General features: G+C 41.0%; 1 protein-coding gene across 1 annotated transcript; it reads left to right on the top strand.

The window, feature by feature from the left end:
* Window positions 1-5315: 5315 nt before the first annotated feature.
* Window positions 5316-24264, top strand: slc43a1a (solute carrier family 43 member 1a). The gene is made up of 15 exons (XM_080465563.1): window positions 5316-5560; window positions 10150-10315; window positions 11078-11270; window positions 11957-12012; window positions 12647-12723; window positions 19385-19477; window positions 19874-20007; window positions 20101-20228; window positions 20428-20574; window positions 20687-20722; window positions 20818-20953; window positions 21124-21256; window positions 21345-21418; window positions 21858-21981; window positions 22073-24264. The coding sequence occupies exons 2-15, from the start codon at window positions 10162-10164 to the stop codon at window positions 22181-22183; spliced, it is 1596 nt and encodes a 531-aa protein (XP_080321689.1). The 5' UTR covers window positions 5316-5560; window positions 10150-10161; the 3' UTR covers window positions 22184-24264.
* The last annotated feature ends 270 nt before the right edge of the window (window positions 24265-24534 follow it).

Raw genomic sequence — 24534 nt, 5'->3', positions numbered from 1 at the left:
CGCTCTCTTTCTCTAAAATCAAACTTCAACTCATCGTGAACCACATCTGACTTTAAGGAAAGAACTTAAACGGTGATATACATGGATATTGGCCTGCCAAAGTAATTTCTTCATGTGAGAACTACATTTTCCATCTTTTATTGAAGCGTGTGTACATAGAGATCTTTGGCTGCTTGTCAGAAAAAATAAATAAATAAAAAATCTGAGCTTGGTGTTGCGAGGGAGCATGTCAGGTTATATGGTGGTGTATTTCTTCACTTGACTGTTACAGGATGTTAAAAGAGAAGGTCAAAGCAGAAGGCCCTATCAGGAATGTGTTTCTCCGCACATGATTTCCTCAAACACTCAGCGACGGCTCAAAAACTAACGTAACTCACATGTCTGACCTGCGGAAAAGACAATGGTGACGTGACGCCGTCACAGTGGGACGGAGTGTAGAGAGATCACTGTTGCACTTAGAATAGATTGTTCTGATAAGCTTAACAAACAATTTGTTCTCGTGTTTTGTCTTTTTTGGTTTTTTTTTTTTTAACGACCATCTCCTTTTGGAGCCACATGACATAAACTGGCTTCCTGCAGAAGTCGTCACGCCAAGCGGCCTCATTTCTCACGGTTTTGTCCAAAGATTCTCATGGATGCCAAGAGCAGAGGGGGGAAGGAAAAAAAAAATCAGGTCAGGCAATGTTTTGGTTTCACTGAGTATATTGTTTGTGTCATTATCAAGCAGGGAATTCTGGTTCTGAGTTTACAGACTCAAGGGTTTGTTTGTTACCTGAAGAAACATTTGATTCGAGCAAATTGTTTTGCTCGTCCTGCATCATGTTTGTAACTTCTGATCGTTTCGCTTTTCGCTTTTGTTTGAATGACGTCACACAAACTTGAATGGCCTATCGGGGATTGTTTATTTCCATATTCTTACACAGCAAATAAATAAATGTGCCTTTCCCTCAAGCAACAACAAAGAGATAACGGAAATATCTGTTTCTTGTGATTAGTCAGTGTATCCAGATACACTGGAAAACCCATCCACATGTATTTAGAGGATATACACAACAAGATTCAATTACTAGAGAGCAAATAACAGTGTGTGCGTGCAAAAACATTTACAAATGCTTGAATTAAAATCATAAATGTAAATAAACCCACATATGTAGATTTTTTTTTTAAGTATTTACATAAAATATATCAATAGATATTCAGCCATGTTTTACTTAGTCAATATTATTTTCATTTTTTTTATTTTGCATGTATCGATGATCATTTACATGCACATAATATTCTGAAGACATGGAGTGTGAAAGCAAAAAATATAGTTGGGAATCCTGTTGTTGCTTCATGGTATTGTTTTATATAGAGCTATATAAAAAAAACAACTGGTCATGGTTTGATAAGAGTATTTAATGTGAAAGCATAATGTGTACAGAAGCAAATGCATTTAATGAGCAACACATTGGATTTGTAGTGTTCACTCAACTTTTTATTGTAAGTTAATATCTACTTATGCATTCCTTTGTTGTCCTCTCTTAAGTGTTTGGGCCAAATGTATCCCCAGCACAACAAATACCACATAAAGGTCCGTAAAGGAACATTAGATTAAAATTCTAATCAGTGTTGATGAATATGCGATGATGGTATGGAGGTGACAGATTCATCTATCCAAGTTATGTATAACGTTTTACACAATTTAGGGCTGCTGTGGCAGCTGGAGGTGAGGATGGGACATGTTTTTGTTCTGTGGGAAGATGGGAAGAAACAAACCTGAATGTTTCCAACTGACTTTACTGGGAGAGGATGGGCATAACGATTAACATGCACGCACAAGTCTAAACTGTTATATTGTGATATCGTTAATTTTTTTCTTCGTTACAGACTGAATCTCGACAGTACTGCTGCCTGTCCAGCAGGTGGCGATCTCTTCCAGGTGTCCAGACAGCCACATTGCAAAATGTGCAATTAAGTTTTTCTGTGCACGAAGAGAAGCAAAGTTTCCTTGTCTGATTTCATTCAACTTTCCTCTACATCCGCTTCACCCTGTCACAGTTTCAGGTGTTTAGGAGACCAAACCTCTAAGAAACTTGTTCTGGCTCAAACAAGCAACGTTTTGCTGAGAAAAGTATGTAAATTATCTGGTCAGTGTAAAACTGTCCAATGCTGAATATCACAAAAAAAGCACCAACCTACTGCAGCTCAGAATCTTTTCTGGAGTGAAAGTCTGAAGCGAGGACTTTGGGTTTTGTGGGTAGCAGAACCTATAAGAAAAATACTTTTGGTTAGAAAATAAACAGACAATGAATAGAACTTTTTTCTTTTTTTAATCATTGCCAGGAATAAGAACTTAACTCTGTTGTGGCCATTAAGACCACAGTGCATCTTGTTGTACCGTACAATAGATAGGCACTTCAGTTCTACACCATTTACATTTATTTATTTAACCTTTATTTAACCAGGAAAAACCTCATTGAGATTAAACGTCTCTTTTTCAGGCATGCGGAACATGTCACAGTCCTGAGGTCCAACAGTGATCTTTCCTCTAAAGATAGGAACATTTGAGCGTCGTCTTTCTTCCTGACCACGTTGTCTATTTGAAGACAATCTATTATATGATATAAACCCAGAGCCCTCTGTTACTGCCTATAGGTTAACTCTGGAATATTTCTGGTTTTGGAAGGTTTTATGAGTATTTGGCATATTTCTAATGTTTGTTTTCGATCGCTGCAAACCCAATTTCCCCGGCAGGACAATGAATGATTTTATAAAAGGGAATGAAAACAATCCAATAAAGACTTGTGATGCTTGAAAGAGAATAGGGAAAGGCCTGAATTTTCTAAACCCCTTTTCCAAGTCAGTTTGTTTGCATCCGATGATATTTTTCTCTGCTTCTTTTAATTACTAATTTTTTGTCGCATATCCACAAACTGACAAAACCACAAAAATGAAACAAGTAAATAAACATTTAAATAAACAGAATGTGAACGTTTACTATAAATCTTTCCTCTTGAACCTTCATTGGTTGCACTTCAGATTTTGAGAGATAGAAAAATATGGTGATAATGACTATTGTGCAATGAGATCAGTGCTTGTTTAAAATTTGAGCCCCAATACAGATGGTTTATATCTTGTTCTTACATTTTTACTTTGGTACATGTGGTACAATTTTTGTTTTTTTTTGGGGGGGGGGGGGGGGGGGGGACAAGGGTCTTTGTGTTCACTCTGTCTACAAAAGCTCAGGAAGCTTTGATGCTTTACAGTAGGTACAGGATTAAATTGTTAACCCATATTATCAGGATATAATGTTCCTTTTGTGGTACAAAAGCCTTGAACCTGTGGCGGTATACCATTTCTAAGAAATTGATTTTGTACACTTGAAATACCAAAGTCAGGTTTTATTTAGACACACGGTATGTGTTTGTATCATGAGTCTTTCTGGTAAACGAATCAATGACTAATTCCTAATTTACTAATGTATAGTTTACATGTTGCGACTTACAAGAAAAGTAATTTTTTCCCAAACTAAACAAACAAACAAACAGGAAAACCCAGTAAAATCTAAGAGTTAAAAGTGTTCAGAAGTGAAACTATTTGGTAATTTCACACTTTTCTCATTCGATTAATTCAGACTCCTGATGATGTGGCTTTTCTATTAAACAATATATACACGTATCTTTGTTTTACAGCTTGAAAAGGAATGTATCCTGTACTGACTGTTGCTTTACCCTCATGCCTGATGGTCTAGGAGCAAATTGGTTTGACTTTTGTCTTGTTCACATGCACTCTGTGAAGTTTTCAGGTGGGGTCAGAGGCGGCACTTCCTGGTGCCCACAGCTGGAGAGAGCTCACACAAATTCCAGTGGGATTATTTTATTAAGAAATTGGGTCCCAGAGTTCACAGATTTACACCTGCAGCTGGAAGAAATATGTTGAGACCTACTGTAAAGCTGTCACTAGCACGACTATAGCAACAGCAAATTGCTATAGATTTGAGATGGAAAAGTTCCCCGTGACGCCCTGCAGGGGGCCTCCTTTGATTTTTCTGATCCAAACCCAGTCAGAGTCGGGAGTGAGGGGGAACTAAAGCTTTTGTGTGCGCCTGACTCTCCTAAGAATTACCAGAACTTGGCTCAGTCCAAGAAGGTAATAAAGCTGAATGTCTGCACACAGGAGGGTTAAGCTGATATAACCTCAGTGCTCCTCTGTGTTCAAAATGACTCCCCTCTCTGCAAGCGGAGGATTATTTTTAGCAGATTTTTATTTTTATTTTTTTCCCCACTTGAAATTATCACAATCATTAGTGTGTCCGTTATTAATTGGGGCTGGATGTGTGGAGTTCTGTGTCATTATTAGAGATGTACTCAAACATCTGAGGGTTTTATATGAAGAGCAGGGAGTTAACTTAAAAACCATTCAACACAGTAAAAATTTCCAAGTTTCTTTTTTTTTTTCTTCTTCAATACAGCCTCCCTCAATTATACAATTACTACAAGATATCAGCTGTGTGACCTCTGCTCAACGCAAGAGTATATTTGTGAAGTCATCTTAATTTCAAATTGTGTTCTTCTTGCTGTTCACTGTGGGGACGACAGACATTTTTCTCCCAGTTTGAGCATTTTTAGACTTGTGCAACTACTTATTACCTTATAGATAGTTAGATAGATAGATAGATAGATAGATAGATAGATAGATAGATAGATAGATAGATAGATAGATAGATAGATAGATAGGCTCCAGTATCCTATACAACAGTGGAAAGTTTTGTATAACAGTTGTCACCTGAGTGATGGTTTCAGGTATCAGTGGTAGCAGAGAGCCGTTAAATGTTGTATAAGAGCAGTTCACATCCAGGTTTAAAGTCGGAGTCAAAAGTAACAATAAACACTGAAGTGCATATTTACAAACGGAATAGTTAAATGTGTTTAAACTTCCTCATTGAGCACTAAATAATAAATAACACACACAATTTAAAAAGAAAGAATAATGAACTAGTGGAATACACTTATAGAGAAACATTGATCACAAACAAAATACAAGTGGAAACATTACTCTACAAAAAGAATAGTTAGTGTGTTGTTGTTTTTTTTCTTTCTTCCATAATAGTGTAGCTGCAGGTTTCTTTTTGTTGAGCAGCGTCATTTCCATCTGAAGCCTCTGGCTGCAGACTCCATGGGGGGACGTTCGTCCTGTTAAAACATGTGTCCTGTGGAGGGAGAGGTGCTGAATGGAGGGTGACTTCTCTCCACCCTCCGAGGCCGTAAACCACGCAAAGAGGGAGGGAATTAAAAGTCAAATGGAAAAGAAGAGGGGGAGTCTGCAATGAAACCAGAGAGAGGGAGAGAAAGAGAGAGAGAAGTGTCTAATAGGAACTAACACCAATCCCCAAGAAGGAACAAAGAAAGCAGTGAGAGGGGGGGAAAAAAAAGGCACAATTTAATTTTAGGGTCTGATCTGTCACAGCCTGCAAAGTCTGCTGTGAAAGTTTGGTTTTAAAACCTCACTCTGCCAATTCTAGAGCATCTGAAGCCTCCAAATCCAAGCATTTCCCTTTGTGAGACGACACACTGACCAAGTAAGTAAATGTTTTACCCGAATATTCACAACTTTGCTGCTGTTCGATAGACGCGTATAAAGTGTAGTAATACACTCTATCGGGAGGTGAATGGAGGTTTCACGCTGGTTGTACTTACACACGTGGCATGAGTCACTCTGGGGCAAGTTTCACGTTCCATCCAAAAACCGCGCCTCACAAAACCCGCCAAATATACGTGATGGTTCAATAAAAAAAATGGAAGTAAAGTCCCTGGACAGGTAAACTGAAACTGGGAGAAATTAAAGAGGGGTTGAGTGAATCGGAAAGTGTCGAGTGGTTTCGGAAGTGAATGCCATGCCGTTGCTGCTTTCACAGGAGGTTTTTTTTTTGTTTTGTTTGTTTGTTTGTTTGTTTTTTTGTCTTCGTTTCATTGACATGACTGATGGTTAAAGGTCCGGCTTCAATTATTTCTACCATGATTCTCATTTATAAGCTAACAAACACCAACTTCGACTATTTTATTTCATTGAATTTATTTATTTATTTTTAAGTTATCGTCGTCGTCACAGCCGGAACCGGTTGTCGCACGAGCCTTTGTGTCACCAAACTGAAGTTATGGTGTGCTGCGTTCAGGGACGAACCGTAGAGTTTGTTCACTTTCACTGAAATGGAAATCTAGTAAAATATTTCAAAATATTCAAACTGCCACTGCACGTACTAGAGATGATATGTGTTGTGGAAAAAGTAAAGCATGTTAACACATCTTTAAAAATGAAATCTAGAGAGAGATTTTATCAATGACTAGAATGAGACATAGCTTTGTCAAAAGCACCTAAACATTTTATTGATCACAGCAACTCAGTTTGTGAAGTTTGAACCGGAAAACTGCAGCACTAGTAGAAATAGTAATGATTTAGAACCAGACTCAGAATAGTGTTTATTGTCCTTGTTTAAAACAATGAAATCTTAACTTATAAATGTATAAAGAGGTCGAAGGTTTAAAAGAGAACAATCAAATAGACACACATAGATATAAAAGACACACTCATACAGTCAGTTGTTGCACTTCTTATTTCAGTAGTAATGAGCTATTCAATTATGACCCTGTATGGTCATCGTCTCTCCTTTATGGCCCTTTATAGTCAATCACTAGTTTTGTTTGGGCCGTTCTAATTTGTGTGGCCTGCAGCTGCAGACATACAGTAGATGTGGAACAAAAGTTCAGCATACAGGATTATTTCATGTTCTGCCTCTCTGCGAGGTGTCTTAAACTCACATTTTTGACATGTTGGGCAGCAGGTGATCTTGCCCCGCCAGGCCGGTAACTGGACACGGGTGAGGTTACCGCCTGCGGAGAAACAGCTGCTCGGTCGCGTTTTGGGACTCATCGGGGAACAGAGGCGCCTATGGAGTGTGGTTTATTTTCTTGGGAACTTGTGAGGATAAAGAGTTTGCCCTGCGGCTCTTTGATTCCTGCAGGGTTTGATAAACACGGCTGGTCAAGGTCAGCAATAACCCCACAGGGAAAAAAGAGCAGTGCTGCATTGTGAGCGGCAGCGGAAAGACTTGAAAGGAAGACGCACACTTGATGATTTAATTCTCATTTTTCATATCCGACCACAACAGGAAAAATTACTTAAATGAAAATAATCTCACGCATGGCCCCATATCACCCCCCCCCCCCAACCCCCACCCCTTTCACTATAAATACTTAAACTCCCTCTTGGCCATAACAGTCCACAGTCATGGCAACATTGCATCATACAACTGAAGCAGGTATTTCAGGAAACAGCTTCCTAAAATGGGCGTCCAGCTATAACAGCTTTTACCTGCTCTTCTTTGAAGCAAACACACACTTCACAGCTTCGTGGTAGGAACTCGCAACAGGCTGCCAACTCTAAAAGCACCATTCTTGAGTGTTTAACCTGTTGGTGAGCATCTGACAGCCGACTACTACAAGTGATGGTTGCTGATAACTTGGAGAAAGAATGTGCTATCCGCCGTGAGGCAGATGGCTGCGTTGATGGAGAAGTTTGATCGTGCGCCCTGCATCAGTCCATGTGGTCCCTCAAACCCGAGATAATCGCTGGCAGGAGCAACTGATACCCGACACCCGAACCCTTTCGTATAGACGCACGCTTGTGATGTGACGCCGAGGAGCAACGACTCCCTGTTTCATTTACTACATTGTTTCCCGAACCAGTTTGCTGCCAGGGTGTGAGTGATGTGTAGTATTTATTGTGTGTGGTTGACACTCGTGATACAGCCACGGCTGCAAATCCAACACATGTGACAGGAACCCTCTATACTTAGGCCTCTTTAATAGAATGGGGCTGTCCTGTCCATGCGCATGCACCCTTTGCAGTATCAGCACATATAGACAAAGTCAGTCTCGCGAGTGTGTGTGTGGATTCTAATACTCCAGTTTCATATTTGATGCTAATAAAGACACAAATTTTAAAGGGCCGACAGTCCAAAAGTGTTTAAAGCTTCTATACTGACGCTGATGGCATTCCTGATGTGACAGGTAGTTCTTGAAAAATACCATTTATTATGACATAGCATGTAAAAAGAAAATAACATCAAGGAAATATTTGATATTCAGAGTAGAACGAGTCACTTAAGTGAGATAAATCGTCTGAAACATCACCTGGAGCTACAGGCAGAGCTGTCAGTGATGTTACACAGGTATCATATATTTTACTGTGTGTGAGTCCCAGTGAAACTGCAGTTAGACATTCAGACAATCTAGTTATTTTTCTTTTTTGGTTGATTTGACTCTTTTTTTTTAAGCATTAGTAGAGTTAGATTCTCTTTCCTGAAAGCTCAAACGTGAACACATGTTAGTGTGGACTAAAGAAGTGTTTTGTCATTGTGTTAGGAGGAACTATTGCCTCGACTGCCTTTGTTTATGTAATTTATTAAGTTAATCTGCTGCGCATTTAAATTACTTTGTGAAGGAGAAGCGTGGGTGTGTGGGTGTGTGTTGAGAGTTTTTCTTTTTTTCACGGGGTGTCAATTACAAAGCAATCCCTCCTTTTCAAACTCTTTTCAGCACAAAGCCGGTTCACCGGGCTGTGGATAATCGCATTACACACACGCCTCATGAGCACACAGGCAGACACATGGGCACACGCAAAGACAAATCTGTCCCATTAGGGCGTCCTTCACTCTGCGTGCGCACGCTGAATTGACCCCCTCATTAAAAAGTCCTGGAAGTGTTTCCTGTATGAGGCCTTGACCGATGCTCTCAGTTGGCTCTCCTCGTAGACTTTTCCTCCTTGTTTTGCCTTCCACTTTTTTTTTCTTCTTCTGGTTGTCAAGTCTGAGTCTAGCGTAGATGTTGTCCGTATGTGAGAGTGTCTATTTGTGTGTGATCCTGTCGGGTCCAGGGGCTTCTAGTCCCTCATGTTGCAGGTCATGGCGACCGCTGTCCTCTCCTGTGTATCTGTGTATATCACTGTGTGTATTTCAGGTGGTCATGACTAACCTGACCTTGCTTTCAATCGGTCGTGTCAATTTTTTTTACCCTTTTGTTTACTTCTGTGTTGACACAAAAGCTGTGTTACTTTCTCGTGTTTGCATGAAAGCGGGAAAACGTGGCTCGATATGCTCGCACATCGCGGTGCTGCTTAAAGGATGGAAATGCCAGTTTCTAAAATCCGCCATCTAAGTTGTGTCTATATCAACTCAGAAGATGCTGCCGTGCGGACGGCTCATTCCATGGATGACTGTAGACAATGAAAGGTGCAAGCTACCCAAAAAAAACCCCAAAAAAACCAATGACTCTCCCTATTATTTGTTATGCGAGTTATGAGAAAAATGTCATGCATGACACTCCGTCAGGTCTCCACAGTGTCACACACACACACCCACCAAAGCACAGTAGTTTATCACAAAGCTTGCCGAGTGGAGTGGACTTGTTCACTATTGCGTGAAGACAAATTTCAAATCTGTGACACCCACTAATAATAGAAATAATTTATGGACTAATCAATTGACATTTGTTGTCTATTCGCTTGTTTTTTTTTCTAAATTTCTAGTTTCTGTGGTCAACATGACTGATTCACGCTGTAAAGTGTAGTGTCCTCTGATTGGGACTGCCGTGTTTTGATGTTACATATACAGTGTTTCTCTGCCAGGGTTCTCTTAAAAAACAAATACTGGACATGAACGGTTCAATAAAATCTCAGTGTAATGGGATAATCTTACTGAAGCACGGGCTGAATATTCTTTAAAGTTTGACTTTCTTTCGGAAAAACAGACCTTAATATTTAAGAGGTTAGCTTTATATTATGTGACTTTTTAATTGTTTTTAGCTCAGTAACTCAGTTACTTTTTTATATAATAACTAAAACAGCTGACAGGGCTCCTCGTATAGGTTGTTTTCAAATTAAAATATCATAAAATTGTATAAAAAACAAATAGAAATACCAGGATACCTCCCTAAAAGTCAAACAAATGTATTTCATTATCTCTTATTCATCTGCAGTATTCTGCCCGTGCTATTATTAGAAATAATGTAACAAAACATCCGGTTGTATATTTGGTTCAATGTGTTTTGTTCCCTATTTCATTTCAATTCACCTCTAACTCTCCTCCTTCCCTCCTCCCCTCGCCTCCACCAGAAAGCAGCAGCCATGGCGCCCTCTCTCATCCAGGCCTACAGAAGGCGCTGGTGGATGGCGGTAACGGCGGTCATTGAAAACCTGCTGTGTTCTGCTGTGCTGCTTGGCTGGGGCTCCCTGCTCATCATGCTGAAGAGCGAAGGCTTCTACTCCCACCTGTGCTCAGGTAACGTCGAACCCAGTCTTGTCATCTGTTTGAGTCAGAGTACACACATTGGGGTCATGAGAGTCTCAATAAACATGATAAATGTTATATAACTTGGAAGCATTTTTAATTTGATACCGTGTTACTTATGGTTGCTCAGGAAAATACGCCAGTGGTTCTGTTACCAAGCACAGAATAAAACACGCAAGTTTGTTTGTTTTTTTTAATGCATGACAAGCCTCTCAAAGCCGAGTTAAGACTGTTTGAACTCTCCACACGTGCATGTCCTCAAAACATAAAACAAATTACAGGGATAGAAAGATGAATCTACACATTATGAGATAACAAAATGTGCGTCTTTTCCATTTGCGAGTGGTTTTGTTTATACATATCCCATGAAACTTTTAAAGCATGAAATGTGTAATCTTTGTTCTTTAGAAGTATTGATAGTTTTTTCGGGGGTTAATCCAGCTTAAGTACTCGCTATGTATTGCGATTCAGGGAGATTAAAAAAGAGAGAAACTGTTTAGGATTTTTGCAATCATCTTAAGACTTCAAATCATTAGAAATTTGTTTCAAACTCACCCTAGTGTATCCCAAACAAGTCTAGTGCAGATTGTAATTGTTATATTTCAGACTGAGAGACACATTGTCAAAAAAATAAATCAACTAAGACTTTTTTGCAGCTGAATTGCTCTCTTCTTCTTTTTTCCCCGTGGGCTGTCTCTGTACACCTCCTTATCACCTGCCTCTCTTATCGACCGTGCACACTTGTTCCCGCAGTGAACGACTCGGTGGTCCTGCATGTGGACAACTCCTCCGGCAGCGAGGTGGAGGAGTGGCTGAGCTGCGTGGACCAGGAGGAGATGCTGAATCTGGGCTTCACCATCGGCTCCTTCTTACTCAGCGCCACCACCCTGCCTCTCGGCATCCTAATGGACAAGTTTGGTCCCCGTCCCATTCGGCTGGTGGGCAGGTAGAGATCGCCTCGTGTCGGATTCGAGAGCAAACTCAGCACTGGTGTACAGATGCAGATTTGTCCTTGGCATAAGTCACCGAGTTACGTAAAAAAAAAAACTTTCATTAAGTGAAGACACACGTGCCACAAATACTACTGTACTAGTGTAGTCACAATAATTTAGGAGTAGCTCGATGACATTCCCAAAGTGGGGGGTGGCAGATTTAGCGTATTATCTCTCATTCATGTGTGAGGCGCTTTTGTATGTGTGGTAGTAGCTCGCTTTGTGTGTACGAGCCTGGCATGACTGGCCAGAAATATGTGGAAATCCCTTCTCTCTTTGACACTGGTATGTCACGGTGGAGTAAAGTCGCTATGTACAAATACACAGATAAAAAAAGCGACGCAAGATTCTTTTACACTGTTTGTCACACTATTCAGACTCAAGGCATTTCAAAGTGCTTTACAGGCTCATAGAAAATAAATTAAGCAGTTAATAGAACTTCACAAGATGAAACCAAAAGAATTTGACCATGGAGCTGCGGATACTTCACTGATAAGGTTAAAAGGTTATAAACTCACAAATTCCTTTGCTTAACATTTTCTATAAATGATATGTCACGAGTATGACCTATATGTAAAGTCAGCTTTTATTTTGCAGTTGTCCTCTGGGAGTTTTAATATTGTCTCATTTTCCATTGCAGTTCATGTTTTGGTCTGTCTTGCATTCTGATGGCTTCGTCTGCTTATGACCCTCAAGGTGAGTATTAGTGATTGTACATTAAGGCGCATGCCAGTAAAAGAAAATCGCCACCATCAAGCTGTTCCATCCATGAAGTCTGTTCTGATTGAATAATTGAGCAAATGGTCTCCACATGCATAAGACTACTTAGAGTTCGACAACTCCGTGTGACCGACTCTCAATGTGGATCAAGTCTGAAGAATAAAATGTTATTACATCCACTCACAAAGTCAGACATTACAGCCCAAACATAAAAAGCCTTTTGAAATCCCTCTGCTAAACATAATATTAAAAATGAGTTTGGTATTCAAAAAGAATCATGGCAATAGAAAAATGAAACAAAACTAATGTTTGTTAGTTATTTGATGCACGGTAACCTCATTCATCCATCTTTGATACGGCTTAATTCAGGTTGCAGGGCATTGGGGCCGATCTCAGTTGACACCCTGGATGAGTCATCATTCTAGCACAGAACACAAAGACAGACAAGAACATATTTGGTTTAGCGTCATCAGTCTTGAGCACACGTGAAGGGCTAGGTGAAGAGAGAACAGACTTGACTAGCACCTTCTTGCTCTGAGCAAGTGATTTTTTTTTATTTGATTTCTCTGTGTGTTGATATGTGGGTTTTCCTCCTGCTGCTCCTCCACAGTTCTGTCAGCACTCATCTTCTTGGCTCTCTCCTTCAACGGCTTTGGGGGAATCTGCCTGACCTTCACCTCGCTCACGGTGAGTCACACCGCACAGCGAAAAGTAAAAAATATCCAGATTCATTATCATCGGCAAGCATTTATGAATGTATTCGTGTGAATGTCAGTTTGGTGTTGCCACCCTAGACGAGGTAGACGATGTGGGAACGCTGCAATGGAAGTGAGGTTCAGGAGTTAACGTGACTTCTTTATGAATCCATAGCGAATCGAGAAAGGCTTTGCTACTGCACAGTGCTAAAAAATTAAAGTACTACTGGAAAACAGAGGTCAGTGACAATGTACTTGTCATTACGAAGGCAGGACGACTGTCCAATCACAAACAGGATTTGTTAGTTTGTCACACATCCATAACATCTGTTAAAAGAAATCACACAGTAAAATGTGTAAAGTTTCACCCGGAGCAGAATCGCAGTTCTACATACATATAATCTAAATAAATCTAGGAGTTGAGAATATACTTACAGTCACAATAGTGTTGGAAGAAGAATAAACCAGAGTAAGTGAGGTAAGAATAATTTAAACAGCCACAAGCCTCTATCTTCTTTTACATTAGCGACACGCAACATTGTTTTTGTTCTAAAGAAAAAAGTTAAAGCAAGACTCCTGCCCGAACGCTTCTTTTGTTTGTTTTTGCCTTTTTAGATTTTCTCCTGCATCAATCATGAATTGGGACTAACTTGTCTCGGGTTTCTAACTGACTGTAATTCCCATGTTACAGTTCTGGAACTCCCTGAAAAACTAAAAGTCTGCACTGCAGTCGCATGACTGATATTCTTAGAAAGTCCTGATGTACAGCTTCGTTCCTGGAAGGAATGAGCGGAGAGGTTTTGGTAGCTGACGGTCTCAGCGTGTCGGGGGCCTCTGTTTGTCTCAGCTGAGGAAACAGCCCGTCGTCACCGGGAGCTGTGTTTGTTTACCTCCACGTCAGGCTCGTCTATTTGCGTGTGATGTGTCAGCTGGCACCACCATTATCAAGTGTGTTTTATGGCCGTCGCTGCCTTCAGTGCGCTGCCAAGCATTTAGATGTTTGCGCTGCATGTCGGTACAGCATGTTTCCATCAAGAGCTGCACATGACTTTCTCCCCCGGTGGAAAGTTGTGCTTCGACCAATAAAGACTCGCGGCTCGCCACACACCCTCCCCAAAGCTGAGCCACGTTACCTCAACTCAAAAATAGCCAAGGTCGTTTTCTTTTCTTTTTTTCCCCCCTTCTTCTCTCGACTTCCATTTGTCCTCTGTTCCGTCTTCGCGATCTCCGCTCGTACAAAAAGAAAACAATGCAAGCTTTAAACTCTGCATGACTGTGCACACATGTTGATGTACAAATGTGTGTGCGTGGGTATGTTCGCGCAGGGAGGCGAACATGAAACAGATGTTTGGATAGGGATGGCTCAGGCGGTCTGTGGACAGACGACCTTGTGCTGTGACGTATACCCTCTCTGGCTCTACGGGCAAGAACAGTGAAGTGTGTCTATCTGATGCAACTCTGCTTAGAATTACGCTTCCTTTCATCATATTGTAAAGTACTAACAGTGCTGATATCTAATTCTAAATCATGAAGGATGAAGCAACAGAAAGCAATAGTGTGGGAGGATGAAACCTTGCCTATCGACGTGGGTTTGTGTGGTATTGTCTGACTCCATGTTTGCTCTGAGATGGACTGGTAACAAATAAACAGAAGACACAAGATATATATATTTTTAAATACTTTTTTCTTTTCTTTTTTAAAGGGCAAAATGTACACAAATATATAAAAAAATGGATAACATATGTAGCTTTTCTGTTGATTTTAAAAAGAGTGACAGATGTTTTTGAGAACATTTAAATAAGTTCAAAGGAGGGATTAAGTGGGGAAATTGCCTGCAATGAAGTCGGGGTTATAGTTTAAAAATGTCACTGACCTTTTTAAACTAAACACTTAAACACTTTTTGTTTTACAATAGGGAAATGTTTTGGAAGATTAAAAAAAAAAAAAAAAACTCAAGCTTATAAGAGCAAGATGTTGATGATTCAATCTAAAACCCATCAAAACGCACAATTTCAGCTGTTGTCTCTTGCATTTTCAGAAAATGTGCTCTGCGGGATCGTGGACAGATGTCTCCGTACATCAAGTTCAGCCACACATATCAAATGAGGAATCCTGACAATGTAGAGAGCGAGACATTAGCGATGCTCAATTAAATCTGGGAGGGGAAATCTGTTTGTTTCCTGTTGAGCACATGACACTCCGTCTATTGTAATATTCATACTCTAACAGAAGGTTAATATTACACAAACACACACTTCAGTAATGTGCAGCCGCTCCCTCCTGTTTGTCCCTGTTTGACCTCTCTGTGCGTCGTCCCCTCCCTCTGCTTACGCCGGTAATTGGGCTGAGTTTACCATCGTGGACTGACCTCCACGCCGCTGTTGTTGCTGTCTTGAAGTACGAATGACGGCAGAGCGCGAGGACTGAGAGACACGCACGCTCATGCCATGGTGATTGGAACCATGTGTTCCAGGGTAATAACTAACTAGAGTATAAGTCAAGATCGCTCTGTTCTTTTTGGGCAATGGTGGGGGAAAAGACAGTTACAGACTTCTTTAGTTGGAGTTATTATTGTACCGTGTATTTTATTAAATGTATTATTATGTCATTCAGTAGAATGTGCCCTCTCATTCTCTCATCTACTGTGGTGGCACAACGAAGACGCTGATGACATAGCCTTGAGCACCAGTGCAGGTTATTTTCATGTCCACAGTTTCTCTGTTTATAGTATTGATAATACATGTAATAACAAAGTCATCTTGTCAACAAATGCATAAACCTGGCAGAAGTAGAATCCCACCGAAAGAAATCCTTGAGATTGCGCAAGAGGGTTAACCCTTTAAAACCCTAAGCTTCTGCTCTTCCCGTAATCTGTAGGGTTTCCTATATTTTTCGTGAGAGCTTGTGTGGGAAAGTGCGACTGGTGACATTTTGGGTTGTTTAACTTTTCAACATGGAGGACGGAGTGATGCAATCAGAAAGAGCTGTCTGGGTGTGAGGTTGATCAAACTACAAAATATAAGACAGGAGACATTCTGTACATATTTAATTAGTTTTGAGTGCAATATTTTATATGTGGGCCTTAAATCATGATCCCATGTTGACTTTTTAGCTTTATGTCTGTAAAACTGCCGACTCCACAAAACTACTGCAGCGTCTCCTCAAATAACCTAAGTTGTCAGTCACTACATTCCACAGTCGGAATTTTGAAATTGTTGGTCATTCAGGAGCTCACAGAGCTTGAACTGCATCCTCTGTACGAATAGGTTCAAGAGAGAAAAAAACAAAACCTTATCAAACCTGTGTGAACATGCCCTCGCACTGGCATGGCTGAGCACCAGTCAGGTGATTCACCAATGCATCGTTTTCCTTGGAAGCAACATGTCGTCCCAAGTGCCAAACCACTGTGAATGATCAATGTTAAGAGTATGAATGGAAGCTGGTGTGACCTGTGTTGACATTGACGTTGCCACCTGTAGTTTGTAAAACAGACACGGGTATTGCCCTCAAACAGCACCAGTTACAGGCCGGGGCCTGTCCGATCGCACGTCAGTGGTAAAAAAAAGAAAAGAAAAAGTGCTCGGCTGTCAGTCGTCTACTTTCTAATAGAAGTGTCAGAAGTGTCAGAAAAATTCATTAGAAATCAGTCAGCAAACATGCGAGTACAGAGAAGTGCGGTGAGCTCCTGGAAGGATGGACGCTATAGGCTCCGTGTGAAGAAACCCTGAAAGTGACAGCCACATGCCGTGAAGATTCACATGGTGACCCTGCCTCATTGTGTCTTATGTAAGCTTTCTGCGGCTGAACAGGAGGGGGCATAAAGGCCAGACCGATCTATGAGTGGTGAGAAGGTTGAGATGGAAAGGAGAAACCGTTGATAATCAGCTGGGGTTTTGTGTTTCCTGCCGGGATCTCTGCAGAGAGCGGGACTGCAGCTGCAGCATGCGGACAATATATACTCAAATCAATGATATCTCCACGGTACCTGGGGTTGGGGGGCCTTTGTGTTGAGGTTACATGTTCTCCCTTTGCAGACATGGGTTTTCTTCGATTATGTATTTGGGTTTTATTTGTCATAAACATGTGGATGTGTGCGTCTCTCTCTCTCTCTCTCTCTCTCTCTCTCTCTCTCTCTCTCTCTCTCTCTCTCTGAAGCAGTATAAAACAAAGGGAGGTCATGATTACTGTCCCTAATCACATTTCTCAACTTTCCTACACGGTTTTGCCACTTCTTCCTTTGTACGCCTTCTGTAATCTGCCTCCATTTCACAACTTCAGAGCTCAACTGGAACTTCTGTGCTCATTAATCTACTATTTGGCCCTTTCTTTTAATGATTGCAGTCTTAATTAAACTCGGTGCCAAAGTCTTACAACACCCAAGCGAGTGAGCACAGTGGGAGTAGAGCCTGAACTGATTAGTCGTGACAACCAAAGCCCCACTTGTGTGGCTTTCTGACACTAGTTGACCTCTGTATGCCTCTCGAAAGTCATGTGTTCCCTGCAACATTAGTGTGCAGGATGTGTGTTGCTCCTCCGTCGAGTCCAGCTCAGCAGATCCTTTAGTCAAAGAGAGATGTTCAGTATTTTGTTTCTTAGAATCGCTGAATGAGGACGAGTGTTCTCCTGGATGTTCGTCCTGTCTCTGTCAGACAGTCCGGCCCTCCCCCTCTGGAAAGCTTTTCCCTCCATGTTTACCCACTAAACTCTTGGTATCAGAGAGAGTTTTGGTTTGTTGCAGACTTACTCTAATCTCCAACACCAGCTACTACTTGCTACACCCTTTACACCTTTACTACACCCAAATCTTTATAATATTCTCCGTGAGGACTTGGGACGTTTTCTCGACAGTGATTGAAATCCACATTTGAATCGATAACGAAGGACGTAAATGTCCTGAAAACATTTATAAATCTTTATTTATTAAATTTTTTTTTTAACGGTTAAAGGATTCCACTAGTACAAAAGCTGCTCTAATCACTATTTTCATCAGGTGGCTGTAGCGTGGGAGAGGAAGTTGATAGTAACGTGTCCACAGAGGATCGTCACCCGACTGTAGGTTCCCTCGGATCAGGAAAGATTGACACTCTTCTTTCGCCCGGCTTTGGTTACTTCTTCTTAGTTCCCACCACTGGAGCAGTGTTATTTTGGCAGCAGCAGACATCTGCTTTCAACAAAGGCCCTACTGTAAACGATGTGCCAAACAACAAACAGCATAAAGCTATAAATGTATTCGCGAAAACAGTGGACCTGTAAGCACGAGATGGTGGAGATTGGAAAAAAACATTTCACAAGTTACAGTGGAGCCTTAAGATACTCTTTAAAAGGCCTAAAAAGTTACAGAATATCAAGACTTAAAAAACAGTCTGACCTCTTAAAGGACATTTAACATAAAAAATTACATTTCAGATATGATTATTATGTATAGTTGAACAAAAACCAAACTTGTTTCACAAGTTGTGACTTCAAAAGCCCTCTCAATAAATTCTTATGCCACATTATTTTCACATTTGAGAAGTTTTGACTTTGATATGATGTTATTCTGGCAGAAAAAGGAACTCAAATGGACGTAAGAATAAAAACGGAGGTACTGTCATTTGTTCTAGGTTTAGTTTTACGGCGCTTATGCTCGCGCATGGTGTCGTCATTTATGCTGGGGAGGTTCTGCAGTTTTGCACATTTGCACATCACACAGACTGCACATTCTGTGCGTCACTTCAAGGTATGCATTTTTTTGTTTTTATTCCTCTTTTGACCATTTGAGAACTCTGGAGCTCTGCAATGAGCTTCTACGTGTGAAAGTAAGTGAGGTCTACCTCATTGACATCAGTGCGAGGGAGTGGAAAGTGCACGCCACAAGTTGCAAGGGAGAAAGGTGACCTACGACACAGCGAGCAGATTAGGCGGCGGCAGTTTGGAGAACCACGTTCAGTACTGAGAGAAAATAGCGAGCTTGTCATGCAGCGCACCAAAAATCCCACACATGTGATTTTATAATCGTGATTGACCCACTTAAATCTCTAATCAAAGGACACTAAATGAGCTGCCAGCACAATAGGTCATTGTTATGTTTACTAAGCTACTTACTACTGTAAATAGGTCGACCTAATATATGATGTGTTAGTGCCTGGTGCCCGCCACCTCGTCCCTTTTGCCTTGTGTCATGCATGGCCTCGTGCTGGCTGCAAAGAGCCCGGTGAAGTTCACCCAGAGCAGTCTATACATCGGATTTAATCCCCACACTGAAAAAATTGTTGAAACGGCAAAAAAAAAAAGTAGTCATGAATAGTGTCTGAAGTATGGCTTAGTCTGTGTTTGAACTGAGGGGGTCAATGTCAAAAACTGGGTCACAACTTTGTTTCTTGTTTCCCATGACATGGACACTAATATTTTTTTAATGAGGCTGCTCTGCGGGGTGAGAGAAGTGTTACCGAGTGCAAAAAGTCTGCATGCAGGAACAGTGAACGTCTGTTGGTCCTGAGCAAACGCCTCAGTCTGGACGCTCCAGCTTTCACAAAGCGGCCGTGCGCCCTCTGCTGGCAAACCCCGGTAGTGCCCCACCACCACCAGGAGGGCAGGACATATGGCTTTTCTTATCCCAACTTATTGAATTAGTGTGATAGATGTTTTATGTGTCCACTCCTCTGTGCCCGCAGCTCCCCAACATGTTTGGTGCCCTGAGCTCCACCGTCATGTCTCTGATGATTGGTTCGTACGCCTCCTCTGCCGTCACCTTCCCCGGAGTGAAGGTAAAACACAAAAGTTTAGGTTAACAATCTGTTATAATTACGCATGCACATGCTTTTCAAACAATGTGAATTTAAAGGCATATGGCTACATCCTGATGCCTGTGAGACATAAACAGCGTGATGGGCCACAGTTGTAAAGCCTAATTGGCCGGGAAACAGCACTCTGGATGGCGATGTTGTTCTGTGTCTGAGATTAAAGAAGAAGAAAAAAAAGTTTGGTTAACACGTTCACGTTAAAAACTTTATAAGGTGATAATATGTCAATGTTGTGTTTACAACTTTGTCTGTTGCCGCCATGTGGTTTAAAAATAAATAAATAAAAAAATCAGTGAGGCTTTTAACAGAAGAGCAATTTGAATCTTACAAAACCTCAACAGCCGTCTCGCTTCTCCTCAGCTGATCTACGATAGAGGAGTCTCCTTCCAGGTCATCATGTGGGTATGGGCAGGTCTGGCCGGCTTTGTCTTTGTCAACTGTTTTTTAAACTGGCCCGTCGAAGGCTTCCCGACACCGGACGAAGTGGACTACAGGTCAGTGTGGTGGGAAGTGTCTGTCCGGGTTCTCGGGTCATTTCGAGCGTTTTTCTGACCCTCGGTCCGCTTATTTGTGTTTGTGGTTAACAGTAAGATGAGAACGCTGCTGGAGGTGCCTTCGTCTGACCAGAACGGCGCCATCGAGGGGCTTAAGGAGAAAAATGGAGACGTCCCACACTCCACCGAGAAGCTTCCCAATGGGACCGATGCTGCACCCAGTAAGTCCTTACTGACATCGGCTCAGAGAAAATAACATCGATAATGTCCTGGTGTTTTCACTCTGAGCACGATTCTTACCAGCAAAGAAATTAAAAACACTCTTTGTGATCTCCTCTAATGAACTGAATGGTAAAAAAAGAAAACTAAAGAAAACTAAAGAGTGTCGTCCACCCCCCCCCCCCTCCTCCCCTTGTTCAGGCGCTGTTCCTTTCCGTCGGTCTGTGTTCTCTCCCATCTTCCTGTGGAGTCTGATTACAATGGGGATGTCTCAGCTCAGGATCATCTTCTTTATGGGCGCGATGAACAAGATGCTGGAGTTCATGGTTACACACGGACAGGACCACCGTGAGTTTCCTACGCTTAGTTCATCCTCCTTTTTAATTTTTTTAAATACTGAAGCTTCTGTAATAAAGCTTCTTTAAGTCGTTCTCACAGTGTTCCTTTTGTCGTATTGCAGCGTCTGATGAGCTGGCGCTGGAGGCACAGGAGAAAGGTGAGTGACCTGATGATAAAGGTTTGTTCACTTGAAATCATTTGTTTGTGATAAAAAAATTTAAAAAAACATATATATCTGTCATTTCTTTATAGTGAGCTTCTACTCGTCCATCTTCGGGACTCTGCAGCTGCTGTGTCTGCTCACGTGTCCTCTGATTGGCTACATCATGGACTGGAAGATGAAGGAGTGTGGAGAGGAGAAGACCATGATCTCAGGCACAGAGCAGGGGTACGAGATCCAATGAAAACACGGAAATAACACCGTTTCTGCTTTTAGTATTCGGTTCGGGAAACAAATAAATGATCATATTAGAAACAAGGCCACAAAGAGAGGGCGGGGTCACAGACAGAACCTTCATTCAAACAAGGTGATGGTTACACCCTTTGTCCTGCCGTCAGGCTGATGACCGGAACCAAGAAGAGAGACCGCAAGATCCAGAAAGTCACTAACGCCATGAGGGCCTTCATCCTCACCAACATGCTGCTGCTCTTGTTTGGAATCTGCTGCCTGATTGATAACCTGCCTCTTCAGGTAGGAAACGCTCACCAAGACAGCCAAACAACACGGAATGTATTTAAAAAAAAAAAAAAAGTCAGATCTGTTCATTTTTCTGTTGCAGATCTTGACTTTCATTCTGCACACGATGGTCCGAGGCTTCATCCACTCCTGCTGCGGGGGGCTGTATGCTGCTGTGTGAGTGCTGAACACCGTCACTGACAAAACAGGCTCCATGATACTTCCTGTTCCTTTTTGATTCATTAATAAGATAATTAACAACTTAATAACTATACAATGTGTAAGTCAAGGCCGGCCTGTTCTCGGGGCCCATTTGATGTTATTTCCCGACACCATATAAACACCTGAAATAAAGCAGCACTTTACAGTGTGATAAGAGCAACCAGATGTGTGGCGGGAAACCGCAACAGCACAACCGAAATACTGTTTTGCTTTTGACAAATCTCATCCGCCGTATCATTTCTTTATAACCAGCCATAAACACAAGGAGAGTTTATAGTAAATGATACCAGAACCAATTATCTTTGTGTTTTTGATATTTGTTTATCTTCCGGAGTCCAATTTGATCTAATTTATTCATTTTAAACTTTAACCAAACTGTCGCTCTCTCTCTTAGTTACCCATCAAACCACTTCGGTACACTGACAGGCCTTCAGTCCATGATCAGCGCCGTGGTCGCTCTGCTGCAGCAGCCGCTTTTCATCGCCATGGTCGGACCGCTGCACGGAGACCCCTACTGGGTGAGTGGACAAAAGACAAGAAAGATCACAAAGTCTAAACCCTTTTTTTGGGGGTGAAATAACTCTAAACCTTCCGTCTGTCGTCCCTCAGATCAACGTGGGCCTGATCATCCTCTCACTGGCCGGCTTCCTGCTGCCAGCCTATCTGTTTTACCACCGCAGAAACCTGCTGAGGGAAAAGGAGTCGAGAGAGAAGCGGTAAAGAGGCTCAAACCCTCACAACAAAACCCCAAGCTGAGGGAGAACTATGCCTTCAAAATGAGCACCAGCATTCTTACCCTTCAAATTATATTATATGTATATATATATGGATTGCCAAAGCAGAGTCAACGTCCTCCTGCTCCCATTTCAAATTAAAATCCCAGCTTCAAATTAAAGCCCTGTAGTGTTTCACACACAGTCCAGCCGCACGCTAACTTTCAATGTAGTCGGAGTACTTTGATTGTCGCTGGTGCCACTTTTGCTCACAACAAACCATTTCTGAACTGAGTCGGAGTTCTCTGCCGCGCGGGAGAAGACGTGTCATCGTTTGTTTCTGTTTATTTATTCTGGTGTCAGTCAAAGAGCCAAATCAGTGTGACACAAAGCCATAGGTTTCACTTGCAGCCAATGCAAAGACAAACTGTGGACATCACAGTACTTGAAATACCGCTGTGTACTTTTCAAAGACGTCAACAATCATCACAATCCTTGCTAAAACCAAAGAATAGCTTGAAATTTGAAATTGTCAGTACTGTTTTGCACAACGGAGCTTTTTAGTCGATAAATTGTGCTACTACTGTATTTCCCATTTAAAAAAAGAAAAACTACAAAGATGTGTGTTCAACTGTATTCAATACAGATAATATTTTTCAATTTGGGTATTTGAATGTCACAATTTTTATGAAGGACTTTTGGAGGTATTTTTAGAACCCACCTATTCACTCTCTCTCTCACACACACACACACACACACACACACACACACACACACACACACACACACACACACACACATACAGGCATAGGTTGGTTGGAGAGACATGTCTACCTCCTTTTTTTTTTTTGTTTTTTTGTGCCAATTGTAAAAAATTCACAGTCAGAATAACAGTCTTCCTTCTCCACAGCGGTTGAGTTTATTCAGCCGTCGTGTTGCTGAAACCTTCAATATACAGGAAAAACAATTAATGAAATTGTGACTGATTTCAATCATTGTGACACAACAGTGTGTGTCAGTGTCACGGAACACTTTTTACTGCTTTATGCACAGAAATGAACTAGTGTGTGTATAAAATATGTATTTAAGTGTATTTTTATTTTTTTTTATACTCTAGCTGCAGTAGTATTATAAAGGGAAGTGTCTGTTTCGCTATCAGAAACTTTTTTTTTGTAGAGGGCTCATTATAAATAAAAGTCCAGATGATTTATTTTGTATTTTGCTTTTGCCTTTTCTTTTTTTTTTTTGTAAATAGAAGTGAGGCACGGCTGGTATTTTGTTACATTTTCTGCTTGCTTCACGATATTAAGACGTGTACAGTGTATGATGAACTGATATCGGAGTGGAAACTAGCTAGTGGTTTTTGTTTTTTTAATTTGAATTCACATTTTAGAGAAAAACATCACACAATGTACATTTCCTTTCCAAAATGACCCACAATTCATTGCAATGCATCGGTTTGACTCATTCAGTGCCTGAACCGTTTTGTTTTTTCCCTCTTCTCTGTTACATTGTTCTTGTTTTCTTTCGTCGTCTAAATCATATTCAGCGTTTTTAAAGTTTCTGCCGTTTGTAATTAGGCTGTTCCTCTTGCAATGCAATCTTTTTCTGTATACCAAAGCTATCTGTAGGGACTGTAAAAGAATCTCCGTGACACTATTCCTCAGGTGAGCATACAGGAACAAAATAACAAACAGTGTCTCATCAAAGTATGCATTACTCTGTAAATACACAAAAAACAGTTTTGTTTCCTGATGACTGTCACAGGTGTTGCTTTCGCTCGGTTGCATAAATGAGTGCATTTCAATCAAACGTCTGTTAAAGCTGATGACCGACTTAATGCAAACTCCTTTGTACCTCTGATTCTAAGTAGTCATTGCCTTGAAACAATACTGTATGTTTAATCAACACCTCTGCCAGTCTCCACAAGAAAGTTATTTATCTGTATGTTAAGACCACACCATCTATAGTTTTTCTCTTTTTATCTCTTCGGTCCAACAGTTGTTTTTGTTAATTGTACACTTTTTTGCTGCCCTCAATCATTGTAACCAGCTTGAGTGTTTAATGAAGAAATAAACTTATGTATACAAGAAGTATTTTGTGTCATTTTTCGTCTGTCATTGTCAAATATCTGCCCCAAAGGAAGGAATAAAGAAACGTTTCTTCCGTCAAACGCAGTTGCTATTTCTAATGTGACCACTGGGGGTCGCACATTATTTAAGACAACACTTCCCCAGGGATTGTGGGAAGATGACGCTTTAGTCTGACTGCATTATGAAAACATCTCTTAATAGTTTCTTTTCATTAAGTTTATCTTTAAAAGAAAACCTTTTGCTGTTTTTACTGATAAAAGAAGAG

Source organism: Lipophrys pholis (assembly GCF_963383615.2).
Source record: "Lipophrys pholis genome assembly, chromosome: 6".
NCBI classification, from domain to species: Eukaryota; Metazoa; Chordata; class Actinopteri; order Blenniiformes; family Blenniidae; genus Lipophrys; species Lipophrys pholis.
The sequence above is the reverse complement of the archived record's forward strand: the minus strand, read 5'-3'. Positions and strand labels throughout refer to the sequence as shown.